Here is an 18,121-nt window from a genome sequence, read left to right as displayed (position 1 = left end):
ATTAGATATGTTAAAATTACAGAAATTATAATTATGTGGCATCTGTTAGAAAACTTCGTCAAAAAGTTGTATACAAGCAAACAAACAACATCCACATGACTAGGACAACTATTTACTAACCATAATAGCATCAAATGCTAGGAGAAAATCAACTTGGTGTGTTACAAGGATCACTGTCTTGTTTGAAAGTGCTCCCATTATGTATTCCTACACATCAAAATTCGTGATTAATAAGAATAGAGGAAGCTAAGGAAAATGAAAATCATTGTTGTAGAAAGGTGCAACGTACAAATTAGTAATAGCTACATATTAACTTTAAAACCCTTATATCAAAAGGAAATCACCATATTAACCTTAAATAGGCTAGTAGCAGTATGAGCATCAACAACGCTGCAAGGATCATCCAAAAGATAAATATCAAAATCTTGATGTAAGGCACGGGCAAGCTATATCCACTGTTTTTGGCCACCACTGAGATTGACACCTCTTTCTCCTATTTCTGTTAGATCGCCAAAGGGAAGATTATGGAGGTCTTTATCCAGTGAAGACTTGAGGATAACTTCCTAATATTTCTGCCCATCCATGAAACGCCCAAATAATATGTTGTTTCGTACTATTCTAGTTTGAATCCATGCAGTCTGAGAAACATATGCGATGGTGCCATAGAGTTGCAACTGTACTGGCAGGGTTGAAAACGTTAAGAAAAAGAATCCATCAATTTAAATGGTTGACAATGTTAAGGTAAGGGGGTAAATAATCCATACTCACACTGCCCCTCAACTTTGGTACTTCTTCGAGTATTATAGCTAAAAGAATTGATTTTCCAGATCCAACTTCTCCACAAACTACCAATTTTTGGCCATGCTTAACCTCCATATTTATGTTTTGCAATGTGGGCTTTGATGAACTGGAATCCCAACATAGTGTTGCAGAACTGATAAGAAGAGAGAGGGTAGAATTCTGATGAAATACCATTACCCGCTCAACCATCCCATCTTGTAATTCAGCAGCCTCAAGAAAGTTGATGATACAACTTAATGGGGCATTAGCTTGAATGATAATAACAATTACATCGGGAATTAGTCGAATAGGTTCTTGAAAAATGTGCAAAGTGGTTATGAATGTGAAGACGTTACTAGGAGTTAGAGGAATTTTAAGAAAATAGCAGGATACAAACGTTGCAGTCGAAATCGAAACGAGAGATGACCAAAACAATAACTTATTGTAGGCTTTAATAAGCTAAATTGCAGATAGCCATTTGAACTCTACCTTGTGCGGCTTCTCAATACTTTCTTTGAAGCATTCCTCCCATGCATGCAATTTCAATACTTTCATATGCACCAATGCTTCTATAGTAGCCCTTAACCACTGATCATGGGCTGACATGAGTTCAGTTTGAAATTTATGCTGTAACTTTCCCATTGGAGGGTTACAAAGCATGGTAATGATGATAACTGTCGAGGCTGAAAGTGTGGCCCATCCAATTACATGGAAGAGGATGCTTAAAGCCAATATGAGTTGGAGTACTATTTTCCAAGTCTGATGAAACCGAAAAGGAAATTCGCTAATACGATAAGCATCTACTGCCATATAATTCATGATTTCTCTGGTTGTATGCACCTATTTAGCTTCATTAGACAACTTTAGTTGTTTCTAATAGATTGTTGCAACGAGTGAAGAGCGCATTTGCAGACCAATCTGTCTAGTGCCAAAATAACATTGCCTTTGAGATATGGAAGTTATGGTCTTGGCAATAAAGAGTGTTCCTACCAAAAAAAAATCCTTCATATTTGAATGACTGTCTTGTTGAAATTTGACAACGAATTATGTAAATATGTGTAAAACTATATTAGTTATTGCCAAGTTAGTTTTATACCAAAAAAACGATTATGTAACGGAGGAGGCTCTTATAAAATTGATGAACTCCTGAACTATTGTATCATGGAGAATCATTGTTGATTTAATAAAGATCCAATCCCTTGCCCCGTGGATGTTTCCTTGACACACTGTCAAGGTTTTACCACATAAAATCCTATGTTTACTTGTGTCATTATTTTGGTCTAAAATCGGTTATTTAGTTTCTTTTTCTTTCTTGTTTAATTACCTACTCAGAACAACAAATGGTATCAGAGCAAGGTTGAGAACTGCTTATTAGAAAGAACGGGTTGAAGAATTGTTGGACTGCTAGAAAAGGAAGAAAGAACTCTGCCACAACCACCGAGAAATGAAAAGCCCATTGCAGTTCTTTTTCTTTCAGTAAGGTGGAATAATGTTGCGATATTTGCTGTCGTTTTAAGATTATCTGGCCTAGAAAAGGAGTCGAATCTAGTTCTCTTAAGTTGAGGCAGATTGTAAGGGATGTCTATTCAAGAAAAATAAGCACACGTAGTGTTTAAACTGAGAAATATGCGGAAGTTGAAAAGAAAGACAACGCAGATCAGTTTTTCCAAGTCCTCTTGATCATTCAAATGGCGCTTTCTAGTTGTCGCTAGTTTAACATTTACTACCCCAACTGATTGTACGTAAGATTTGACCCATGAATATCATCAAACATAATGCCCACATAGTTGGAGGAACGTTGTCCATCGTTGGTAACACACAGTGCCGCAGAGCAGTGCAGAGGAACAGTCAAGTTTGTGGAACAATTGAATTTTTTTATTGAGTCATCTTGTGAAAGACAGAGCCAAGTAAGCAAGCTGCAGATCAACTTGTTTGCAAATCGAGGAGCAGTTGTTGAACAAGGAAGAGGAGGCCACTGCTGCGTGAAGAGGGTTTCTGAAGGAAAATCGTTACTCACTGAAAAATATGAGTATTTGTGAAAAATTATTCCTTTTTCTTCGAAAGCAAATCTTTTCAGAAATTATTTGTTGTGAGTTAAGAAAACCAATGATTTTTTTTCTAGAAAACTGTAGTGGTTTTTTCATTAAATTGAAGAAAAGAATTTCCCAGATTTTCATTAAATTGAAAAAAAAGGGGGCAATTTTTTTGGGGGGAAAGGAACAAAATTCTAGAATTTTTATTGGAGTAGGTTTTCTATTCAATTTTTTTTTTAAGAAAAGAAAAAAAGGAAACTCAAGTAACCAGGAAACCCTAGGTAGAAGATAGAAACACTAGGAGGTGGAAGACAAAAACCCTAGGAGGAAGGGTTAGTAGGAAAGAAATGGAGAAAATGACGAACGCAAAGTTCGAGGTGGAAAAATTCACCAGCAAGAACAACTTTTCTCTATGGAAACTGAAAGTTATGGATTTGCTAGTGCAACAAGGGTTGCAGAAAGCATTAGACAGGGTGAAGAAGAAACATGCTAGCATGACAGTTACGGACTGGGAGGACTTGGATGCCCGAGCTCTCAATACCATCAGGTTATGCCCGGCGGATGAAGTTCTCTTCAACACTGTTGAAGAAAGTACAGCTGCAGGTTTATGCGAAAAACTGGAAAAACTATATATGACAAAATCGTTAACCAATAGAATTTATTTGGAAAGACAGTTGTACAGTCTACGGATGAAGGAGGGTACAAAAATTGCAGAACATTTAAATGTTTTTAATACACTTAAATGCCAATTATTAGATATGGAAGTTAAAATTTAGGAAGAAGAGAAAGCTATAACCTTGTTGTATTCTCTACCTCAGTTGTGGGACCACTTCGTAACTTCAATCAGTTTGAGCACTGTCGATTCTTTGAAATTTGAATCAGTTGTGGGACCTCTCTTGTCAAAAGAAGTAAGAAGCAAATCTAGTATTGAAACAGCTGCACTAGAAGCCATGATAGCCAAAGGACGGTCAAAGGAAAGAGGAGAAAAAAACAAGGGGATCTTCCATATCAAAATCAAAGGGAAAGAAGTGTAAGGTGAAATGTTGGTACTACAATAAAATTGGATACCTCAAGAAAGACTGTTGGAAACGGAAAGAGTTTGATAACCCAAAGAAGGAAGCAAATCAGGTTGATTCAGGTATGATAGATTAAGTTTTATCTGCTGAAGAGTTATGTATGATAAATGAAACTTTACCTATATGTAATGTCTTTCAAAATTTTGAAAGTTGGCTATTAGACTCTGGTGCTTCTCATCACATGTGTCCACGCAGAAATTGGTTTACTTCATATGAAGCTGTAAATGGTAGTTCTGTGTTTATGGGTAATAATGTATCATGTCAGACTGTTGGGATGGGAAATATCAAGATTAAAATGTATGATAACACAGTTAGAACATTAACTAGTGTTAGACATGTACCTGAATTGAAGAAAAAATTGATTTCTTTGGGAGTGTTGGATTTCGATGGTTATAAGTTTATAGGCCATAATGGAGTGCTAAAAGTCTCAAAAGGCGCCCTAGTTGTTATGAAAGAAGAAAAGGTTGGAAATATTTACAGACTCAAAGGAAGTACTCAGGTCAGTGAAGCAACAATTGTGTCAGAGAAAGAAGAAGAAGGTACTCGCCTATGGCATCAGTGATTGGGTCACATGAGCGAGAAAGGTCTTCAGGTACTAATAAATTGTAAATTACTTCCTGATTTGAAATCCTTGAAGTTGGATTTCTGTAAACATTGTGTGTATGGAAAACAGTGTAAACAGAGGTTTAAAACTGGAAGTCATAATAGTAAATAAATTTTGGACTATATTCATTATGATATGTGGGGACTATCTCTTGTTGTATCGTATGGAGGTGCTTTATAATTTTTAACGTTTATTGATGATTTCTTCCGTAAAGTTTGGGTCTTTATGTTAAAAAAGAAAGTTGATGTATTCAATGTCTTTAAACAATTTAAAACAATAGTAGAAAAAATAACACGAAAATCAATTAAATGTTTAAGAATTGACAATGGTGGTGAATTTACTTCTTTGGAATTTGAACAATACTATAAGGATGAAGGAATTGTTAGACATAAAACTGTTGTGTATACTCCTCATCAAAATGGTGTTGTTGAACGTATGAATCAAATTCTTATGGAAAGAGCCAAAAGCATGATCAACAATGATAACTTGCAAAAGGAGTTGTGGGCAGAAGAAGTATCCACTGCTTGGTATTTAGTTATCAGATCTCCTTCAGTAGCAATTAATTGTAAAATTCTTGAAGAAGTTTGGTCAGGTCAGTCTTGTGATTATTCACATTTAAGGATATTTGGCTGTAGAGCTTATGCTCTTATTCCTATAAATTAGGGCTCAAAATTAGACCCAAAATAGAAATTTTATGTCTTTGTTGGGTATGACTATGTGCTGAAAGGATACAGGTTGTGGAATCCTGCTTCATGGAAGATAGTCATTATTAGAGATGTAACATTTGATGAATCTTCTCTTTTAAAATCAAATGTTGAAAGAATTGAACAGGAATAGGTATCACCAAATCAACAAATTCAGTTGGAGGCTAGACCTTTTCTTGAAAGTCGAAAGGAAGAAGAGACTTCTAGAGGAAAAGTTGATGAAGATACAAAGGAAACTGTTGAAGTTTTTGAACCAGTTCAACAACCAGTCACTCTAAGAAGGTCTACAAGGGAAAGAAAAACTCCCAAAAGGTATGAAGATTCTACTTCATCCTTTTCTTTGAATACTGAAGATGGGGAACCTTCTTGTTATCAGGAAGCAGTAGATGATACAAATAGTGAAAAATGGAAAACAACTATGGAAGAAGAAATGGGTTCCTTAGCCAAGAACAATACCTGGGATCTTGTAGAACTTCCTGAAGGGAGAAGTGTTATTGGATCCAAATGGATCTTCAAATTAAAACATAAATTTGATGGAAGTATCAAAAGGTATCAGGCGAGGCTCGTAGAAAAAGGGTATTCTCATGTTGAAGGTATTAACTTTCATGAGATTTTTTCACCAGTTGTAAAACTTGTTTCTATTTGTACTATGTTGGCACTAACTACGTTACTTAACCTTGTGTTAGAACAGCTAGATGTTAAAATAGCTTTTCTACATGGGTAATTGGATGAAGAGATATATATGGAATAGCCAAAAGGTTTTGTACAAGATCGCAACAGAAGATTAGTTTGCAATCTCAAGAAATCATTGTATGGCCTGAGGCAGTCTCCCAGGCAATGGTACAAGAAGTTTGACTCCTTCATGGTGAGACAGAACTTTATTAGAAGTGAGTATGATCATTGTGTATACTTCAAGAGTTTCAGTGGCATATTCATTATATTAGTTTTGTATGTTGACAATATGCTTATTACAAGCAAAATCATGGAATAGATCAATATGTTAAAGGCTCAGGTCTCTAGGAAATTGATATGAAGGATCTTGAGGAAACAAAACATATCTTGGGCATGGAGATACATAGAGATAGGAAACATGGTAAGCTTTGGTTATCACAACAGAATTATGTGGAAAGAGTACTTGAAAAGTTCGGTATGAATAGTGTGAAACCTATTAATGTTCCATTAGCTTCCCTCTTTAAGCTTTCTTCGGTTTTGAGTCCTAGAACTGATGAAGGAAAGCAATATATGTCTCGTGTACCATATGAAAATGTTGTAGGCAACTTAAAGTATGTGATGGTATCTACAAGACCTAAAATTTCACATGTGGTTGGACTTGTCAGCAGATTCATGGCAAATCTAGGTGAAAAACATTAGCGAGCAGTGAAATGGGTGCTTAGGTATTTAAGAGGCACAAGTGATCATTGCATCATCTTTAATGGTAGTGAAAGATTAGTCTGCAGATATGTGGACGTTGATTATGCAGGTGATTTGGAAAAAAGGAGATCTATTACAGGTTATGTCTTTACTCTTGTAGGTGGGGCAATTAGTTGGATATCAAAGTTTCAAGAAACAGTTGCGTTGTCCACTACTGAAGCAAAATATATAGCTACTTTAGATTCTAGTAAAGAAGCAATCTGGTTAAAGGGTCTACTTGATGAGATTGGAAGGACGCGGGAGAGAGTGAATGTACTCTGTGACAGTTAGAGTGTTATTCACTTGGCTACAAATCCAGCTTATCACAGCAAGACCAAGCACATTGATGTAAGGTATCATTTTCTGAGACATGTGATCGATGGCAGAAAAGTAGCTCTCAAGATGGTCCATACACGGGAGAATTGTGCAGACATATTCACGAAGCCAGTTATAGTAGAGAAGCTACAATAGTGTTTAGCTTCTCTTGGCTTGCAGAGGAGATGATGAATTGGAATGGGCAAGGGATTAGGAAAATTTTTGTCAAGGTGGAGTTTGTTGAAATTTGACAACTAATTATGTAAATATGTGTAAAACTGTATTAGTTACTGCCAAGTTAGTACACCGAAACAACGGTTATGTGACGGAGGAGGCTCTTATAAAATTGATGAATGCCCAGACTATTGTATCATGGAGAATCATTGTTGATTTAATAAAGATCCAATACCTTGCCTCATGGATGTTTCCTTGACACACTGTCAAGGTTTTACCACGTAAAATCCTATGTTTAATTGTATCATTCTTTTGGTCTAAAATAAGTTATTTAGTTTCTTTTTCTTTCTTATTTAATTACCCTCTTAGAACAACATGTTTACCTTCTGAAACTCCAATAAAGGCATTCAAAACAAGTGGTCCATAAGTCACAGTAAATACATTGAGAAAAGCATAGAACCCAATCCTTGCTAGATTTTTCCAGTGACAACAAACCAAAGCCCAAAAAACCGATGGAGTGGCAGATGGTTTTTTTCTTTTCGCCTCAATAGTTCTTTTGTAAATGTTGTATAAATATTTTGTGCTTGATCAAATACACACACAAGGAAAATCATCTTCTTCTAGATTCTACTTCTTTCCTTTGGACAAAAGAAAATTCAACCACCAAAATGTCATCCTGCTGAAGGTTTCTTCCTTGGCAAAAAGAGTCACATTGGAATTTAACTTCAACAGTATCTAATCTTCCTCAAAAACCCTCTGGTTGGAGTTCAGATATCCGATCTTCCTTCAGAGACCCTATAAAGACACTGAGATGACATTTTAAGTGAGATGATATTTTAAGGAGGTTCAGAACTTTTGTAAAATTTTGGCTTTCCAATAGAGAAGTGATGTGCATTGTTGATGTATTATTGCTTTACTAAAGATTAATACAAGTTTTTGGTGATTCTGGCTCACCTGAGTTTGTAGTGTATGTTCTTGCTATGTTTCTTTCATATGTGTTTCCATTTTCCTCTCAGATTATATCATAAGTAGCTTTTGGATGTTTTTCTCATGAATGTATGGATTTGTTGAAGTCAAATATTGATGTATAATGCCTATATGGACATGGAAATTAAATCCTTAAAGTGCACACTATGTATCTTTGCATCTCATCCTCCATATCTGCTTAATCTGCTTCACTTTGATTTTTGCTACATAGGATTCTTAAAGATAATCCTCCTTGTTGAACTCTTCTATCCCATATACTACAATGTCTTACTAAACTGCAGACCCAGGTGATGAAGGTCGATGTATATTTGCATTGATGTTTCGGTGAGTTGATTTTTCATCTTATTTTTATGTGTTTCCTCCGGAAGAGGGTTCTGAATCACCTCTATTCTGTGAGAGATTTGAATACCTTGTTCTTTGCAAACCATTGTGAAAGCACTGATAGAGGACTAATTCCAAATGCAACAGTACTTGGTCGAAGATTGAAACAGGCTAGGGCTAGGGCCGTTGGTATGTGTATATGATTTGTATATTTTCTGATCATTCTTTATTGGTCTACATATTTTGTGAGTGATTTTAATATTCTACTTGCATAATGGATGCAAACTATAATAATTCACAGAGATATCAAAACTACTAATATTCTTTTAAGTGAACGGATGGAAGCAAAACTATCAGACTTTGGGCTGTCTAGGTTTGGCCCCTCAAGCGAAGCAACCCATGTCTCAACAGATGTGAAGGGCACATTCGGCTACCTTGATCCTGAGTATTACACATTTCCCATTCAATTTTTCTCTCTATTGTTTCATTATAATATTGTTTCATTCAATTTATCTAGAACTAAAAATCAAAAGAGAAAATGGATTCTTCGATATTCATAGGGCCGTTGCTTTGAACAGATATGCCACTACGCACAATTTGACAGAGAAAAGTGATGTATATAGCTTTGGAGTTGTGACTTTTGAGATAATATATGGGAGAGAACCAGTGGATACAAATGTTTCTGGTGAAAACAGTCATATCGTCTCGTGGGTAAGCTTCGTTAATGCAACTATATTTGTATTTGTGGGTATGAAGTTATTGGAGCATTAGAATTCTAATGGTGTTGTGGATTTTGAATTTGTGTGCAGGGAAGATCGATGATTCGCGAAGGAAATATTGAAGGAATTTTAGATAAAAGGGTTGTGAAAGAGGTCAATATGAGCGCAATGTGGAAAGTAGCAGAATTGGAAATATTTTTGTGACAAGTCCTTTCTCCATAAAATAAAAGAAGTAATCTTGATGATGGACCCCCTTACATCCATATCTTTCTGGTAAAAAATATTAGCGTTCCTCATATGCCGAATGCCCCATAATATGTATAAGGGGAGAGATTTGAATACCTTGTTCTTTTCAAACCATTGTGACAGAGAAGCGCTGATAGAGGATTAATTCCAAAATGCATTGAGATGAAGTATGTGAAGGACCTTGTTCCATAAAACAACTGCAAATGGGCATATAAGGAATAGGTGATTCACATCTTCCAAGGAAACCTCGCAAAGAGCACATCTACTAGATCCTTGAAAGCCTCTTTTGACTAGATTAGCCCACATGAGGATTTTATCATGGACCACTAACCATCAAAAATATTTAAGCTTCTGACGTATATCCCAACTCCACATTTCTTGAAACCAGCTTAAACTTGAATCCATCTTATTTCCTTGTGACAAGTATTGGTAAATCCCTTTGACCTATAATTGTTCCTTGACCATGTTGCCATTCCATGACAACCTATCATCATTTGATATCAATGTGATAGCCACTAACTTAAGTTGAAGGATATATGCATTCCATTCTTCCATTAACGCACCAAAAAGACCTATGTTTCTTGCCTCTCTCTAAGAATATTGTTGAAGGATTGTGCCTCTATCCATGGAAATATCTTTCATCCTCAAGAATCCATTGTTGTGCAGTTCTGCGAGAGTGGCTTACACTGTCAAGCTCTACGACATCAAGGTTGGACGTTGGTTGCTCTCAATCCCATCAACTGTCTTCTTGTCGGACAACATGGGCATTGGGCAGACCATGGTGGACTCTGGCACACAGTTCAATTTTCTTTTGGGTGCTTACATGCCCCTCAGGCAGGCATTTCTTGTGCGTAACCAAGGGACTCTGAATTCGGTTCAGGTGAATTTTTTGAAATTTCAAGGACCCATATATCTAGAGAAACATTTCGGCATTTTTAAAAATAGATATGTGCAAAGGGCACAGTGACTCACTAAAAGAACTGAAAATCAAAAGATAAAATGGATTCTTCGATATTCATAGGGTCGTTTCTTTGAACAGATATGCCACTACACACAATTTGACAGAGAAAAGTGATATATATATATATATATATATATATATATATATTCTTAACTATTATTTTTGTGTTGTACAGGGCCAAATGCTTTACAACAGTTGGCTGACTCGAAAACAAGGTTTGACATTGCATTGAATCCAGTTCAAGGTGAGTCTCTTTCCCTCTTAAAAGAACCATGAATTTAGACTTTTTCAATGTCTCTGTAAAAATAATAATTAGGACTAGAATACTTGCATAATGGCTGCAAACCTATCATAATTCACAGAGATATCAAAACTACTAATATTCTTTTAAGTGAATGGATGGAAGCAAAACTATCAGACTTTGGGCTGTCTAGGTTTGGCCCCTCAAGCAAAGCAACCCATGTCTCAACAGATGTGAAGGGCACATTCAACTACCTTGATCATGAGTATTATACATTTCCCATTTAATTTTTCTCTCTATTGTTTCATTATAATATTGTTTCATTCAATTTATCTGGAACTGAAAATCAAAAGAGAAAATGGATTCTTTGATATGCATAGGGTCATTGCCTTGAAAAGATATGCCACTATACATAATTTGATAGAGAAAAGTGGTGTATATATATATATATTCTTAACTATTATTTTCTTGTTGTACAGGGCCAAATGCTTTACAGTAGTTGGCTAACTGGAAAACAAGGCTTGACATTGCATTGAATGCAACTCAAGGTGAGTGTCTTTCCCTCTTGAAAAAACCATGAATTTAGACTTTGTCAATGTCTCTATAAAAATAATAATCAGGAATGGAATACTTGCATAATGGCTGCAAACTTATCATAATTCATAGAGATATCAAAACTAATAATATTATTTTAAGTGAATGGATGGAAGCAAAACTATCAAACTTTGGGTTGTCTAGGTTTGGCCCCTCAAGCGAAGCAACCCATGTATCAAAAAATGTGAAGGGCCAATTTTTCTCTCTATTGTTTCATTATAATATTGTTTCATTCAATTTATTTGGAACTGAAAATCAAAAGAGAAAATGGATTCTTCGATATTCATAGGGTCATTGCTTTGAACAGATATGCCACTACGCACAATTTGACAAAGAAAACCGATGTGTGTGTGTGTGTGTGTGTGTGTGTGTGTGTGTGTGTGTGTGTGTGTGTGTGTGTATATATATATATATATATATATATATATTCATTCTTAACTATTAATTTCTTGTTGTACAGGGACAAATGCTTTATAGGAGTTGGTTGACTAGAAAACATTTAAATGTAGAAATACAACCATCATATTTTTCATGATATATATATATATATATATATTTATTTACCTCATCCATCATAATCTACTATTTGTAATTTTTTATTGAAACTTAAAAAACATCTTAGAAGATCAAGAGCCAACTCATGGGATATAGATGCAAGTGTCCCATCTATGTATAAAGCATCATTTATAAAGTTGCGATGCGATTTTAAATGTGAAAATACAACCATCATATTTTTCATGATGTTATTTTTTTTTATTCACCTCATCCATTATAATCTATTATTTGTAATTTTTTATTGAAACTTAAAAAACATCTTAGAATACCAAGAGCCAATCTTTGTTACAAGCATTATACTATCTATAAATTTCAGATAATGTAAATCATTTATCTTTGTCTTCCACCTTTGCAGACAATTTTCTTTATTAATTCTTATTTTCAATGACCACTTACATCCATTATAATCTACTATTTGTAATTTTTTATTGAAACTTAACAAACATCTTAGAAGATCAAGAGCCAATCTTTGTTACAAGCATTATACTCTCTATAAGTTCCAGATAATGTAAATCATTTAGTTTTATCTTCCACCTTTGCATGCAATTTTCTTTATTAATTCTTATTTTCAATGACCATTTATTTTATGCTTTACGATGTTTCCTTTGCAACATATGGTGCAAATGCTAGTTATAGTAATGGATAGGTATAATTGATAACTATGATGGCCAATTACAATGGAATGATACTAACTCCTACATGGTTGCAACTCAAACTTTATTGGAAAACAACAATTGATAGAAGAATGCATCTTAGCTTTAATATATAATAATATAATATATTTATATAAAAAAATAGGCTCAAGATGGACTGATTATCTTAGAAAACCAATCTACTTAGTCAAGATAATAATTTAGCCATAGCTAAAAGTGGGAGTTAAATCCAACTAATTAACAATTATTATATGATTGTGAATATCATACAATAAACACACGAAGTAGAATTTAATATATCCAACAAATGATATGATGAAAATATGCTAGCATCTTTCATTTATGATGATTAAATAAATATTTGAAGTAAACAATTTAATTTATCAACATTCAATAAGGAGAACACTTACCTAAATGATAATTTAATTGTATTACATAAATTGTTTTTGATTAATTAAATATGTTTTTATAATATAATTAATCAAATTTTTTCTTCTTCTGTAAATAAGCATCATAGATTTCCATTATCAAAAAAATGATACATTAGTGATTACATTGGAAACATAGGCTAAGAGTTGGCCATACTCAACCAGAGAAGCACCATCTCAAAAACAACCCACCACCATGAACAACACGGACAATAACTAACTACCAAGCCACAAAATTAGCCCACCAATAAATAAAACACATCAAGAATTACAATCATCAACCACATAACATATCCACCATAACGAGAACGTGCAGAACCAAAGGAGCACCCGAGAGGAAAGGAAGAATTAACATGGAATATACACAACAACATAGTCACAATAAACTACTAACAAAGAGCCCAACAAACAAGAGCTATAGTGCATCACCATATGTACCCACAAAGAGCCAAGGAGGAAACCTGATGCCACCAAAAAAAGTCTGCATAACCTAGACTGCATTTATCCCAAAACTAGTCCAAAAACATGAAATCAAAAACCCACAAAGATCATCATTTTTCTGCTTCTAAAGGCTCATGATTCGAAGAGAAGAGAACATGTGTGTGCCCACTATGAACGGGGGGTCTGTGAGGCCGCTCAAACTAGAATTTGAAACCAGAAATGACTCCACCTTTTCCAAGCGAGAATCAACATTATTAAGATAGAAATGAATGTTATGAACCATACACTTATATATTCCATAGAAGAGAATACGTTATTGCAAGAAAATAGACGTTTGTTGATTTAGGGCCAAAGAACTTAGAAAAAGCAACCTCTCCTTATGGAAATGACCCAAGTTTGGAAACCACTTAACATTAACCCCAGTGAGTTCAGAGTTTGAAGCGTATGGACAATCACCACTCTCCAAATCCTCCAAAAATAAAATTTCACGACGAACCTCCAACGGTACTGAGTCAAAAGTCGAAGCAACTGAATGATATGAGAAAAGTTGTGAAGGATTAGACCTTCTCCACACGATGAAAGAACCTCTGCTACGACGGTTGGGCATACATTGGCGGGGAGCCATAAAGACCTGAGAGGCAAGACAATGAGAAAAACCAGAGGATGAACAACGCCCAAGGAAAGAGACCAAATGACAAGGAGGGATACACTAGAGCCCTGATCTAAAGACAATAAGGTCATCCGCAATAAACCACTCAATAGGTCCCAGACCCAAACAATTGAGAAATTTGCTACACATCCAAAAAGACGAGCCAACCTTCCACTTATAACATTGTCCGCAACGAATGCCACAGAGCACAACACAAGGAGACCAAAACAAAACCACCAAACATGCGCCCCAAAGCAATGAAGACTGTCGCCTCAAATGATAAACACAGTGAAACCTGCTAAGATTACAATTGAGCTAGCACAACCAAAAGGACACCATAAAAGAAGCTATGTAAACATAAGTGATAAAGCAATACACTAGTGAGCAATACACTAGTAACACAGTGAAACCTGCTAAGATTATAATTGAGCTAGCACAATCAAAAGGACACCATAAAAGAAGCTATGTAAACATAAGTGATAAAGCAATACACTAGTAACAAAACTATCAACCCCCATAAACAGTGGATGAAATAATTTACAAAGGCGTATAAGAAATGGCTCACCGAACAACGAATTCTCACTAATTCAGTTCCTCCACAAACTAGGGGAATCTGTTAGAGACCACCCACCATGCCTGTCAAAAGGAACTAACAAAACTAGAGGACGACATGGAAAACACGGTCTCGAACCTCGGATGCCACCAGCGAACATTCCTCCAGGTGAAACAAATCTTAGCACAAAACGAAACACAATCCAACTGAAACTACATTAACTACTTGCAACCACCACATTATGCCGATCATCCAGGTAGTACACGCACACTTATCCCAACAATACTACTTCGCGCACTTGTACACAAAACACGGTCTCGAACCTCGGATGCCACCAGCGAACATTCCTCCAGGTGAAACAAATCTTAGCACAAAACGAAACACAATCCAACTGAAACTACATTAACTACTTGCAACTACCACATTATGCCGATCATCCAGGTAGTACACCCACACTTATCCCAACAATACTACTTCGCGCACTTGTACACACCATCGAGGAAATCAATTAAAAATTTAAATATAATAAAAAAATATAAATTTAAAAATGTATTTAAACATTTTAATTATGTAATTTCTAAATCAAATCAATGACAGATAATCATCAAAACGTTAAGATAACTGGAACCCACAATCAAATCAAGTTAACGATGGTCATGCTGTGATTTTATTCTAAGAAATCTACTTCACACAGTACAGTCGTTTTATTTGGAATAGCATGATCTCTAGTGAAATATACTTGAAGGTCCAACGTATTTTATTATAAGAAATCTAATTCAGAGTCCAGACGATTGTTTTATTTGGAATAAACTATTATAGCATGATCTATCGTGAAATATACTTGAAGGTTCAATCCATAGATTCATCTGCTTATTGTTGGAAAACAATGTGGCTTCATCAAAAAATTATGTGATAACTTAATAAGAGCTCTCTCGGGTACTGTAAGAACCAGTCAATGCATAGTTTCATCTGCTTCTTGTTGGAAAACAATATGGCTTCATAAAAAAAATTATGTGATAACTCAATAAGAGCTCTCTCGGGTACTATAAGAACCAGAAGATGAGATCAAAAGTAGTTCTGAGAACTCTATGAAAGTTTAATTGGATGAAAAGAATTGAATTATTTAATTGGATGAAAAGAATTGAATTATTTGGCTTATAGAGGAAAAGGAACCGGAAAAATATTATTTGTTTGCAATTCTAAAATTTAAAAACTATCTTTTGAATTTTGAATCCCATAAATGTGTTTATTTCATCTTTTATCTTTTGAATTTTTCATTTTTAGTTTTTTAAATCAAAGAACTAGATAAAATAATAAGAATAAGAGAATATTTTTCATTTGATAATAACATGGATGGAGGGTTGTAATTTCACCCCCACCCTTTCCTCATGAACTTATAGAAAATTTAATTTAATTGAAAGGAAAGTGGTGGTTCCCCTGTTCCACCTTACCGGTCATGGCTTGTCCCTTCGTTTCTACAACCGCCTATGCGTCTTCTCCAGGTGGTTGATGGAGCCTTCGCAAGTTTCAATTCAGACATGTTCCTCCTAACACTGGAGGCTCTGGAGGCGGAACGAGTTGAGACCGGAACCCACTGCATGCCGCCTTGAAGTGTTAAGATCAAAAGCAATCACACACGAAGTTTTAACATCCCCATTAACCTTTATGGAGACCACTTAGCTTCTGTGGAGGCAACCATGTTTAACTGTACGTATTTTCTCTGTCAATGGTCCCCGTGCCAATGTTTGATGATTTTTAATAATTTCTGTTCCCACGAAAATGCAATGTAACTTTATTGTTGACTGATATTTGATATTTAATGCTAGAGTCGTGTTTCATACAGTGGTTTCATGTGTGCTCCCAAGATTTGAAAAGATCAGAGAAAGCAATGAAAAGATCTGGGAAAGTAAAAGTTGACAAGATGTCCACACAAAGAGAAAGATCTGAGAATTTATATTCACTAAGTAAGACAATAACAAAGATAAAACTAACAAATAGAAGATACAAAAGGATGCTCGAATAATTCCTCTTGAAAATGGAAAATCCGAATTACAAGGTTGCTCTCTCTCAAGGATGTTCTCTAATTACATCTTAGATTAGATGATTTCTACATAGTAGAGGTTAAGAATGATGTGTTAAACTTAAATTTGAAACTTTTAATTCACTGAGATGGTCTCTTACAATTTGAATTTGAAACTCAACTAGTAGTTTTTAACTTGAACACCGAATAGAGCGCACAAATTCTTGTGGTTTTTAACTTTAGAACAACCAAATAGAGCGCACTTATTTTGCAGTATGAAGGATTATGTAATAAGACCCTAGGGTAACCATAAGGTTAGAGTAATTATTATTATCAGGCATACAATTAGTTACGAACATAATAGACCTCGACTCACTACTACTAGGAGTTAAACTTTAGTATAAACTACAGTTCCATTCAACTATGACTGTGACTTAAGTATATTTTAAAGAAGTCTATTCTTGGGTCAGCAGATCGAGATTGTATTATATTAATGAAAATAATACAACATATTTAACAATTTTCTTAAATTTCTTACACTAACTTATTTAAAATTAAGAGAAAATATATTATTAAAAAATAAAATAAAAATTACACGTATTATGTAAAACAGGTTCATTTTTTAATATTTTTAATTAATCTGAGGTCTATGAAAAGTCTCGAGTGTATTCCATTCATGATTATAACCAAACAAAAATATGACGAAGCATCATGAATTTTTATTTACGTTAAGGAATGAAAAATTTGGAGAAAATATTGAGTTTCTCCATATTTAAAATCAGTTAAATAGAAAATTTACATATAGTTAAATAAAAAAGTTACATAGAGTACATCAATGATTGGGTGTAGTGATACTAAATTAGAACTTAATTGAATTAGACTCATCTCAAACTAATTATGACATTTGGACGGATAGTTATGACACTTAACAGGTGGCTGGAATTATATTCTCCAAAACTACCCCGTAATTACAACCACAAAAATTTAAACTAAAATGTCTGCTTACAATTTTAAAAAAATTGACACAATTGGATGCCCTTTTCTTTTTATTTTCTTCCCTATCTTGTATTCTCTAAATTGGTTACTTTCACTTTTTGTTGTATGCCTTAAATTCTCTCTAAATTGCTTACTTTTTCCTTTTTGTTGTATACTTTAAATTTCAAATTCTTGATTTCCTAGTGTAGCTCTTCCATGTTCCAAGTTGTCTAAGCATGTGCTCCACTTCTTCAAATATCGTCTTGTATGTACATTGCTCCCATGTCATCTTCTGTTGCATGCTTCGCATCATCATCATCATCATCATCAATATTGTGCTGCAACATAAGTCTATAGTAAAAATTTGTATCCTCGGGACTCTACTACCTGAAAATTTCATTAATGTTTCATCATCCAGGTTGTCTTCAAAATTCATTGTTACAACTTATATGCACGCCTCATCTAGACATGGTATTGCAAATCATGCTTCAAAGAATTTTAGTTCTTCTTCAAATTTTGTTACTTATTTTTGGTTGCTGGTGAAATATGCGCACTCAAAATTAAGGTTAAGATTAAAAACATGTGTAAGATCAATGACACTGAATGAAAACTTATCTGAACTACACTGATGTCAAACTAACTATAAAACTTCGATAGGCGTTTATAACACCTAACAAGTAAT

The 18,121-nt window shown here is 34.7% G+C and overlaps 1 protein-coding gene across 1 annotated transcript in view; it reads left to right on the top strand.

Annotated features, from left to right (window-relative positions):
• The window catches only part of LOC149186394 (uncharacterized), a 28,850-nt gene extending 12,796 nt beyond the window's left edge, over nt 1-16,054 (top strand). The window contains exons 4-7 of the mRNA XM_089409328.1: nt 8,983-9,115; nt 9,214-9,323; nt 10,036-10,249; nt 15,866-16,054. Of these exons, the coding sequence (XP_089265454.1) occupies nt 8,983-9,115; nt 9,214-9,323; nt 10,036-10,249; nt 15,866-16,054 (646 nt within the window). The remainder of the gene's footprint in view (nt 1-8,982; nt 9,116-9,213; nt 9,324-10,035; nt 10,250-15,865) is intronic.
• The last annotated feature ends 2,067 nt before the right edge of the window (nt 16,055-18,121 follow it).

This window comes from Pinus tabuliformis, chromosome 3_1 (assembly GCF_031772625.1).
Source record: "Pinus tabuliformis cultivar Carrire ecotype Pingquan chromosome 3_1, CPIR1, whole genome shotgun sequence".
Lineage (NCBI taxonomy): Eukaryota > Viridiplantae > Streptophyta > Pinopsida > Pinales > Pinaceae > Pinus > Pinus tabuliformis.
The sequence above is the reverse complement of the archived record's forward strand: the minus strand, read 5'-3'. Positions and strand labels throughout refer to the sequence as shown.